The following is an 11,499-nucleotide window of genomic DNA, read 5'->3' as shown; positions in this document are numbered from 1 at the left end:
TCACACAACCCGCCCACTTCAGCGGGAACAAAACACTCAAATTATAACCACAAACACAACCTGGCATCACTACGAGAGCTGGAAGATGGAGAACACCGAAGCGATTGCTTTTTTACAGTTTGTGGTCTGTTGGTGTAAGGCCAGACAGCGATCCCTGGATAAGGACATTCGAGTTCGGCGGCATTTACTTCAAACACAGATTTTGGCAGCTATCCATTTTTTCTTCTTCTTAGTGAGTTGATCAAGCGCGATAGCAAAACAAATGTAAACCCCGCCCCGAAGCCCCAGTTGGCCCTCCTTGGCCCAAGGTATTCGGCGGGCCGAAAAAGGCCGGACACTGGCCCCAAGGAAGCCCCGCTTTGGCCCGATTACGCCCCGGAAGTGATAGTGGAAACGCGACTGGCCTTGGCTCGCCCTGGCTCGCTCGCTTTAGGCGCGATAGTGGAAACGCGGCTATTAACCCAGATTGGCTGTAGGCTTTGCTAAGCAAACTCTGTAAAAGCCAGTGTCTCCCTTTGCATTGAACTTTGAGCATGTTACATTCAGAGAAGTTTAAAATATGATATCGTATTTGTTTTTACGCTATAATTAAAGCTACTCTACTAACCAAAAATACGGAGAAAACTTACAGCGGGTGGCGCTCACTTCTAAACTAGTGTGTTTAGACAGTGGAGTTATCTTCGTGATGTGAGATGTATGTCATGTGACATCTAAACTCCTCGAATCCCAGGGGAAGGCTGACGCCAGAGATCAGGGGATTGCCACATACACACATACAAGACGGTAACAGCGATCAACACAAGAACCAGACCAAAATCAAAACCCAAAATAACATCAATATCACAGCACATAATAAGCCAAAACACACACAAAGCAAGCAAGACAGAGCAAAAGCAGAACGAGCTTCCCCGCTCGCGTCCCTTTAAACTTTCAGCTCCTGTCCTGATTGGTAGCGTTGTTGATGATGTCACTGGGTGAAATGGAGATTGACGTCTTCACGGACGAATGGGATACTGGAATGGGCGATCCTGAGAATTCACACAGAGAGAGAGGGAGGGCGGGAGTGAGCGAGCGAGAGAGAGAGAAAAAAAGAGAGAGCGCACACAAGCAAAACATACAGGCATTTACGTATGACTGTAACAGTATTGGACCACCCCTTTAATACAAAGGTCAGTGTAGGCTGCATTCAGCCATGTTTCTTTCTGTCAGCGTTACATTTAATTAAACAGTTAAAAAAGATTACAACTCGGATCAGTGTTTTGTCTGATAGTCTAGTTTTGTGTAATAATCAGCATAATGCACATCCAGCCAATGGTTATCACAGAATAAGCCCTTCAGTCTCATACAGCATCAGTAGGGCTGCAGGATTCAGAGAAAAAATCTAAATGTGATTTATCTGATCAAAATCGTGATTTAAAACGTGATTTACTATCATTTGATAAAAGAGCTGCAGGTTTGATGTGGTGGTTTTAATAGCACTAAAGACCAAGCATAATCACAAAGTACGCTACACTGTGCTACAGTTTAATTAAAAGACTTTTTCCAATAAAGATGCCAGTTGTCATGATCAATTAAGAAAATAACGACAGTATTTAAAATTTAATTTAATGAATTATAAATAAAAACTTATCTGCTGAAAATAAATAAATATAAATATTATCATGCTTGCTCTTTGAGCTTTGCCGGGCGAGTTCTTAAACGCCTATGATTGGTCATTGTGTTCCCGCACTCAACAGAAAGGGCTGCGATTGGCTGTAGCGGTGAGTGTGGCTTTGGCATTATTCATTGATGAATCATGCGGAAACGGATAAATGGCCGCGTAGTTATAATCAAAATAATCGCAGCTTTTACATTTCGAAAATCAATTAATCGTGCATATATTTGTGTTTGTTCCCGCCTACAGGATGATTGACAGTCTCGTTATCCAATAGCAGTGATGATCGCGACCGGCGGCCTGCTGAGAATCTCTCGGCGACAGGATTCACTGCGATCCAAGAACCGAGCAGAAAACAAGAAAAAGAGGAAAGCCAAGAAGAAGCGTAAGAACGACGTGGTGGTGGTAAAGGGTAAAGTGCAGCTGTGCTCGGGCTCGGGGCTGGTGGCGGCGCTGGGCGTGCTGATCCTGCTGGTGGGCGTGGCCATGGCCGTGCTGGGATACTGGCCTGCAGAAAACACACACACCACAGTGGGTTTCACACACAATAACCAGTCCAGCTTTAACTCCTCGTCCCCCGTCGCACACTCGCTCGGGTTCTTCCGGAGTCTGTTTGGTGGATACCTGCAGTCGGACAACCTGAAAGTGCTGGGGCCGCTGGTCATGGGCATCGGCATCTTCCTCTTCATCTGCGCCAATGCAGTTCTGCACGAGGATCGAGACAAGAAAACGAAGATAATTAACCTGCGGGACATTTACTCCACCGTCATCGACATCCACAGCCTGCGCAGCAAAGACTGCGTCCCGTTCAACGGCCTCATCAGCTACATGCAGTCCAAGAGTAGCGAGGGAAAAAACACGCCGAGAAACTCAGGAAAGCAGCGGCGCCTGTCGTGCGCCAGGAACAGCTTTGGGTGAGTTACTGTTTACATCATTAAAGGGGTCATGCAATAAGAAACTAAAATATCCTTCATCTTTGGTCATATTAGAGCTCATAGCATTATAAAAACATCCTGTAGGTTTCAGAACTCAACACTTTGCGGTTCCTCTGAAATCAGCTTACATTGAAGCAGATCTGAGTAAACCACAAGTTCTGGAATGTCTGCTCTATGATGTATTAGAGAGAATAAGCTCCGCCTCCACAGAATATCGAAGGTTTATAGGACAAAACCACAGGCTCTGGAGTCTATGATGTAATAGGCTGGTTAAGCTCCGCCTGTACAGAACATCAGTGCCCGCTCCTACTGCACTACCAGTTAGCCTTGTTAATATGCAAAACTGTCTGCCAATCAGAGCAGTGGATCTTTACTCCTAAGTCTGTAATCGTCCTTGCTCATTCCTCTCAGTTGATCTGTGTATTTAATGTGGTCAAGAATAGAGAATCCTAAATCCCCCTATGGGGTCTGTCCAGCCTCCATCTCTGCCAGCAGATCCATCTCAACACTCAGTATTGATCAGTGGACAGCTCTGCTACTCTCTTCAACTGAGTGTCCAAGACATACGGTCGGAGATCAGATCAGGCAGCCATCATAGGAGAGTTGGACTTGGGATCTGCAGCCCAAGGCCGGTTACTCACTGAAGCTAAGCAGGGCTGAGCCTGGTCAGTGCCTTGATGGGAGACCGGATGGGAAAGCTAGGTTGCTGTTGGGAGTGGTGTTAGTGAGGCCAGCAGGGGGTGCTCAACCTGCAGTCAGTGTGAGTCCTAATGCCCCAGGACAGTGAAGAGGACACTATACTGGCAGTGAGTCTTTCGGATGAGATGTTAAACCGAGGTCCTGACTGTCTGTGGTCATTAATAATCCCATGGTACTTCTGGTTAAGAGTAGGGGTGTAACCCTGATGTCCTGGCCAAATTCTGTCCATCGGCCCTTACCCATCATGGTCTCCCAATCATCCCCTTCCACTGAATTGGCTCTATCACTGTCTCTCCACTCCACCAATAGCTGGTGTGTGGTGAAGCACTGACTCCGTTGTCCTGTGGCTGCCATCGTATCATCCAAGTGAAGCTGCACACTGGTGGTGGTGTGGAGAGACTCCCTTCATGGTTGTGAAGCGCTTTGGGTGTATGTCCATTATTACGCCCCAAGTCTAGGGGACAACATGGGCATAATAAACAAGAAAAACAGATGTTGTGGGTGGTGGATTTCCCAAACAAAACATAAACTTAATGCAAAAGATCCCCTTCGGTCGACAACCAAACTCAGACACTCAGTTGAGAGTAATTGAATAGATTTATTATAGACAAATAGTCGTTTGAAGGCAACTACACTATAAGTAACTGTAATTAACTGAACTGTGATCCATTACTTTAGATTTCTATTGTGTAAGTAATGTAATGTTGTGTGTCCTGTAGGAAACACAGCCTGTGTGCCAAACGGCAGTCCTTCAGCGACACCATCTACAGCATCTCTGGAGGTGGGCAGGAGGCGCAGTGGGAGACACACTCCATCGTCAGCTCGTCTCTGAACGCCTTCACGCTCCCCGTCATCAAACTCAACAACTGCGAGATGCAGGAGGCGGAGGCGTCTCGGAGGAGGAGCTGCGGAGGAGCCCTGGAGACCCGCGCTCAGGTGTCCCGCACACACATCTCACGCTCACAGGACTCCCAGCTGGAGAAACGACCCACCGCTGCTGGGTCACTGCTGTCTCAGCTGGAGAAACGACCCGCCGCCGGGTCACTCCTGTCTCTGAACACACTGCCGGACGCAGCCGGAGCCCGTGGAGAGACGCCCGTGCGCAGGTTCAGCTGCCCTCGACTGGAGCGCTGCAGCAGCAGCAGGAGATACAACAAACTAGCAGAGCTGAGCGGAGACTCACTGGACACACCTGATCCAGACACACACACACCTGCAGAACACACACACCTGCAGAACAGCTGAACACACACACACACCTGCAGAACAGCTGAACACACACACACACCTGCAGAACAGCTGAACACACACACACACACACACACACACACACACACACACACACAAACACACACACACCTGCAGAACAGCTGAACACACACACACACACACCTGCAAACACACACACCTGCAGAACAGCTGAACACACACACACACCTGCAGAACAGCTGAACACACACACACACACACACACACACACACACACACACACACACACACACCTGCAGAACAGCTGAACACACACACACACACACCTGCAAACACACACACCTGCAGAACAGCTGAACAAACACACACACACACACACACACACACACCTGCAGAACACACACACCTGCAGAACAGCTGAACAAACACACACACACACCTGCAGAACACACACACACACACACCTGCAGAACAGCTGAACACACACACACACACACACACAACAGCTGAACACACACACAAACACACACACCTGCAGAACAGCTGAACACACACACACACATACACACACAACAGCTAAACACACACACAAACACACACACACACACACCTGCAGAACAGCTGAACACACACACACACATACACACACAACAGCTAAACACACACACAAACACACACACACACACCTGCAGAACAGCTGAACACACACACACACACAGACACACACACACACACACCTGCAGAACACACACACCTGCAGAACAGCTGAACACACACACACACCTGCAGAACAGCTGAACACACACACAAACACACACCTGCAGAACAGATGAACACACACACAAACACACGCACACCTGCAGAACAGCTGAACACACACACAAACACACACCTGCAGAACAGCTAAACACACACACAAACACACACCTGCAGAACAGCTAAACACACACACAAACACACACACACACACCTGCAGAACAGATGAACACACACACAAACACACAAACACACACCTGCAGAACAGATGAACACACACACAAACACACAAACACACACCTGCAGAACAGCTAAACACACACATAAAACACACAAACACACACCTGCAGAACAGATGAACACACACACAAACACACACACAAACACATGCACACCTGCAGAACAGCTGAACACACACACACACCTGCAGAACAGCTGAACAAACACACACACACACACCTGCAGAACAGCTGAACACACACACACACACACACACAACAGCTGAACACACACACAAACACACACACACCTGCAGAACAGCTGAACACACACACACACACACATACACACACACCTGCAGAACAGCTGAACACACACACACACACAGACACACACACACACACCTGCAGAACACACACACCTGCAGAACAGCTGAACACACACACACACCTGCAGAACAGCTGAACACACACACAAACACACACCTGCAGAACAGATGAACACACACACAAACACACGCACACCTGCAGAACAGCTGAACACACACACAAACACACACCTGCAGAACAGCTAAACACACACACAAACACACACACACACACCTGCAGAACAGCTGAACACACACACACACCTGCAGAACAGCTGAACGAACACACACACACCTGCAGAACACACACACCTGCAGAACAGATGAACACACACACAAACACACACACACACCTGCAGAACAGCTGAACACCCACACACACACACACACCTGCAGAACAGTTGAACACACACACACACACACACACACACACACACACACACATTTAGGTTTAAGTGCCCACTAGTATATATAAACAAGTACACACACACTTAAACAACATCTGAACACACACACACAAACACACACACATTTAGGTTTAAGTGCCCACTAGTATATATAAACAAGTACACACACACACTTAAATAACATCTGAACACACACACACACACGCACAGATTTGTAGGTGTTGGTGTATGTGTGGTGTGAGTGAACTCTACTGTTGAACTCTTTCTGGAGACCTGAACGCCGTCATTAATGGAGGATGAGCTGAGGTGATCAGGCGTCACACTGAAGACATGTAGAACCTCACTATGAATCTGTCAGTACACTTTCCACAAACATAATAATAATTACAAACGTTTACAACCAAGACACAACGACAGCAGTGATGATGCGGGAAACTCAGCTCTACCACACTGATATACTGTCCAGGGGTCGGAGAATCTGAAGCCTGGTGTTCGAGCACAGTAGTTGATCAGTCTGCTGCAGCTCTGCACGCTGTACTGGTACTATCATTCATTCATCTTCCTTCAGCTTAGTCCCTTTATTAATCAGGGCTCGCCACAGTGGAATGAACCGCCAACTATTCCAGCATATGTTTTACGCAGCGGATGCCCTTCCAGCCGCAACCCAGTACTGGGAAACACACATACACACTCATTCACACACACACACACACACACTACAATGTTAAAATAGTTGGGTTAAAAATACCCCAACATATATTACATTCATATTACATTATGAATGACATTCAAGTAGGCCTATTAAAACATAAAATATAGCCATTTGCTTTATAGTTTGAGTTATGAATTACAGTATCGCAATACTACTTGGTATGGTGATCTTCAGCTGGTATAGTGTTACAAGTTTAATAATGGCATCACGACAACCCTAGTAGCTCCTCCTCCTCATTACATCATCAGCTGGTGTTGTGAATGACAGACAGGAGTCCTGCACAGCGACCAGGATTCTGAGCTGTTCTTCTTCAGAATAGTATTCAGGCCACTTTGATGCTGCTGGAGGAAAACCTTTCCTGACTCGCTCCTCCAAAACACCCCAAAGTGCTCAATAATGTTTAGGTCTGGGTACTGTGCAGGCCACGGGAGATGTTCAACTTCACTTTCATGTTCATCAAACCACTCTGTCTCCAGTCCTGCTGTATGTATTGCTGCATTATCATCCTCCGCCTTCAGGATACAATGTTTGTCCTATTGGGTCACATGGTTCTCTAGAGTGGTTGGGTAGCCCTTGTCAGTGACCCAGCACCAATCTAGCTCCAGTATTAGGCCTAGGAAATGCCATGATATTAAGCCCAAACCATCCCTCCATGCTTCACTTTGTGCATTAGCAGTCTGGGTGAGACGCTTCTTTGGGGCTTCTCCACACCGTAACTCTCCTGGATGTGCGGAGACAGTGAATGTGCACTCATCAGAGACATTACTCTTGATACCGTGGCTCTTGATCATCACACACACTTGCTGTCTTGGTCACACATGCGTGAGCAACAATCGGTCCTCTTCTGAACTCTGATATGTCCCTGTAATGTTGTGGGCATCGCAATATTTGAAGCAGAACTGTGCTGTTTCTCTGCTGATGAACCCTTCACACTCTGCTCTACTGCTGGAGTGAAGATCAGTGAAGATTGAACACCAGGAGGAGCACATTTAGCCAGAGCTTCAATTTCATTCTCCAACCCCTGTAGAGTACATTACACCGTACACTCGCATAGAAAACAGCCACATTACACTATAATAATATTTCACATTTTTACAGTAGATTTGCTCATTTATAGCATCCCTGATGAGCTTTTCAAAACACTAATCAATCTTAATCATTCCAGATTTTGGACAGTAGTGTAAGACAGAAACCATTCAGAAAATGTGCAGGATTTGAACATGTAGATGTTCATCATTATTATAGTCAAGAAGAACATTAGTAGCAAAAAGCCATCAATGCAAACTCATGACGTCCACATGGTCTTATGTTCGTGGCTAGATTTAGTTGCACAGTAATTTTACTCTCTATTTCTATCATCTTCTGATTTATGTTTATTGTTGTTGTTGTAAAAAAAAAGAAGAGTTGAGCTGCAAATGGAAAATCTGCCATCATTACTCAAACCCTTTATTTACCAAAAAACGGTTCTTTTTTACAGTAAAAAGCCATGAAAGGAGGATCATAAATCATCATACCTGTAGCTGTGAATATGAAGACGTGTACTGAACTCCTCATAAAGCTTCACACTGTTCTTAAACGTAATTAAGCAGAAGAAAACGACTATTTTTACATGCAGATGAGTCATTGGGCAGGTGTGGGCGCCGCTGGGTTATTGTTCAATTAAAAGTTGATGAGGATTTTTGATTTTATTATTTTATTGTGTTTGTGCTTTTCCTTTAATTTTACAGATGATTTAATATTAAATAACAGCTCTATTTCTATTTAAAGTTTCTTTTTAAAATGTCTTTTATAATCATTTAGAATATTGTGAATTTATGAAATTGTCATTTATTTTTCTTGCATTTAATTTCTTTTAATCTTTTTCATTTCTATTAGTGCTGTCAAACAATTAATCGCATTTAAAATGAAAGTTTACATAATTTGCATAACATATTTTTGAGTTGTGCATATATATATATATATATATATATATATATAAATATGTGTGTGTACAGTGCATCCAGAAAGTAATTTTCCACATTTGTTTATGTTACAGCCTTATTCCAAAATGGATTACATTGATTTATTTAGGATTGTCTGGAGGCACAAGGCTGGGGAAGGTTACAGAAACATTTCTGCTGCTCTGAAAGCTTCAATGAGCACAGCGGCCTCCATCATCCGTAAGTGGAAGATGTTTAACCACCAGGACTCTTCCTAGAGCTGGTCAGCCATCTAAGCTGAGTGATCGCGGGAGATAGGCGTTACTCAAGGAGGTGATTAATAACCCGATGGTCACTCTGTCTGTGCTCCAGCGTTCTTCTTTGGAGAGAGGAGAACCTTACAGAAGGACAACCATCTGTGCAGCAATCCACCAATCAGACTGAAGACACTCTCCGCCTGGAATTTGCCAAAAGGCATCTGAAGGACTCTCAGACCATCAGAAACTAAACTCTCTGCTCTGATGAGACTCAAACTGAACTCTTTGGAGTGAACACCAGGCGTTACGTTTGGAGAAAAGCAGACAGTGCTCATCACCAGGCTAACAGCATCCCTACAGTGAAGCATGGTGGTGGCAGCATCATGCTGTGGGGATGTTCTTCAGCAGCAGGAACTGGAAGACTAGTCAGGATAGAGGGAAAGATGAACGCAGCGATGTACAGAGACATCCTGAATGAAGATCTGCTTCAGAGTGCTCTTGACCTCAGACTGGGGTGACGGTTCATCTTCCAGCAGGACAATGACCCAAAGCATACCACCAAAATATCAATGGAGCGGCACAACAACAACTCGGTGAATGTCCTTGAGTGGCCCAGCCAGAGCCCAGAGCTAAATCCTATTGAACATCTCTGGAGAGATCTGAAAATGGCTGTACACCGTCGCTTCCCATCCAGCCTGATAGAGCTTGAGAGGTACTGCAAAGAGCAACCGGCAAAAATCCCCAAAGACAGGTGAGCCAAGCTTGTGGCATCATATTCAGAAAGACTTGAGGCTGAAATCGCTGCCAAAGGAGCATCAACAGAGTATTGAGCAAAGGCTGTCAATACTGATGAACATGGGATTTTACAGCTTTTTATTTTTAATAAATTCACAACAATTTCAAAAACTCTTTTCCACATTGTTATTATGGGGGATTGTGTGTAGAATGTTGTAGAATGTGGAAAAAGTAAAGCGCTATCAATGCTTTCTGGATGCACTGTGTATATATGTATAAAACTATACATATGTAAATATTTGTGTTTGTACACTTATATAATAGATATACAAGAGACACACATATGTTATGTAAATAAAAACATTTATTTTGGATGTAATAATTAATTTGACTGCACTAAATCTTGTTATATAATATTATATAATACTCTTCCTCCTCATTTTTTTTTAAACTAACGTATATTCAAATGAACAGGTTTATAGATTTATATGATATTATATAACAGTCCAGTTTATTTGTTTTTATTTTTAAACTTGTCTTACCCTGCACATTTATTCATTTTTATTTTTTCTTTGCGTTGCATTTGTTCTGTATTATGTGCAAATATAGAATGTTAAGCAGAATTAATCAAATATATGTGTTTAAAAAAGCATTAAGTTCAACATCCACATGTTTTCTGTTATGAACATGGAGTTAATAATGTAGAAAAGTGTTGTGCCTTTGACAAACTGTTCCAGGATGTTTAGTGTATCTGCTGTTGTGTATTTAGACTTCACGCTTTACTGTACACCTGTTATTGTATGTTTGATATGATGAAGTGTCATCAACACAGCTAGAGTAGACGGTGAGGTTGGAGTATTTTGTCCATGTAGGACAGCACTAATGTCTGATGTGTGATTTACACAGATAGCTCACATTATGCAACTTTGCACATGTTGTTTTTGTATCTTCACAGGTTTTAGTGAGCAGATATTGCTCACATTAAGGGCAATAACTGGTTTAGCGGAGGACTCAGGTGTTGAGCAGTTTCTAGAGTTTTCCAGAGTTTGTAGCTGTTCAATCGTTTTAGCTGCTACATCAAATAAACTGATCTGAGATCATTCTGTCCTGAGCTCATCTTCTGTTGAAGAACCTCTCGTATGATGTGCAGTGGTTTCAGGGTTGCCACGTTTTCACAACAAAACTAGCCAAATGGCTAATCAAAGATGTAGAAAAAAGTACTTCAATAGCCCACCGAAAGAGGCCCAATGGCCAGTCAAAACTAGCCCACTGGCAACGACCCCAACAGCTAATTAAAACTAGCCCAATGGCTAATCAAAACTAGGCCAAAATTAGCCCAGCAGCCAATCAAAACAAGCCTAAAACTAGCCTAATGGCATTCAAAAGTAGCCCAACAGTCAATCAAAACAATCAATTTGTCAATTGTCAACAGCACAATTGTCAATTAACACTAGCCAAAACAATCCCAAAATTAAGCTATGGTCACACCAGCGTTTGTGTGTGCGAAATTCTGTCGTACTGCGCTGCGAAAAGGGGCGGGATCAAACAAGCTTATTAGACATTTAAAAAAGCGAGCGATTGCTCCATGTTTTACATTTTTGCCCAGAGAGGTCCTGTTTTGATCCTCAAT

The 11,499-nt window shown here is 44.1% G+C and overlaps 1 protein-coding gene across 1 annotated transcript; it reads left to right on the top strand.

The window, feature by feature from the left end:
- Positions 1-1,910: 1,910 nt before the first annotated feature.
- Positions 1,911-4,484, top strand: LOC130238939 (transmembrane protein 200C). The gene is made up of 3 exons (XM_056470059.1): positions 1,911-2,568; positions 4,008-4,394; positions 4,466-4,484. Exons 1-3 carry the CDS (start codon positions 1,937-1,939, stop codon positions 4,482-4,484), a joined length of 1,038 nt encoding a protein of 345 aa, XP_056326034.1. The 5' UTR covers positions 1,911-1,936.
- The last annotated feature ends 7,015 nt before the right edge of the window (positions 4,485-11,499 follow it).

This window comes from Danio aesculapii, chromosome 2 (genome assembly GCF_903798145.1).
Source record: "Danio aesculapii chromosome 2, fDanAes4.1, whole genome shotgun sequence".
Taxonomy (NCBI): domain Eukaryota; kingdom Metazoa; phylum Chordata; class Actinopteri; order Cypriniformes; family Danionidae; genus Danio; species Danio aesculapii.
The sequence above is the reverse complement of the archived record's forward strand: the minus strand, read 5'-3'. Positions and strand labels throughout refer to the sequence as shown.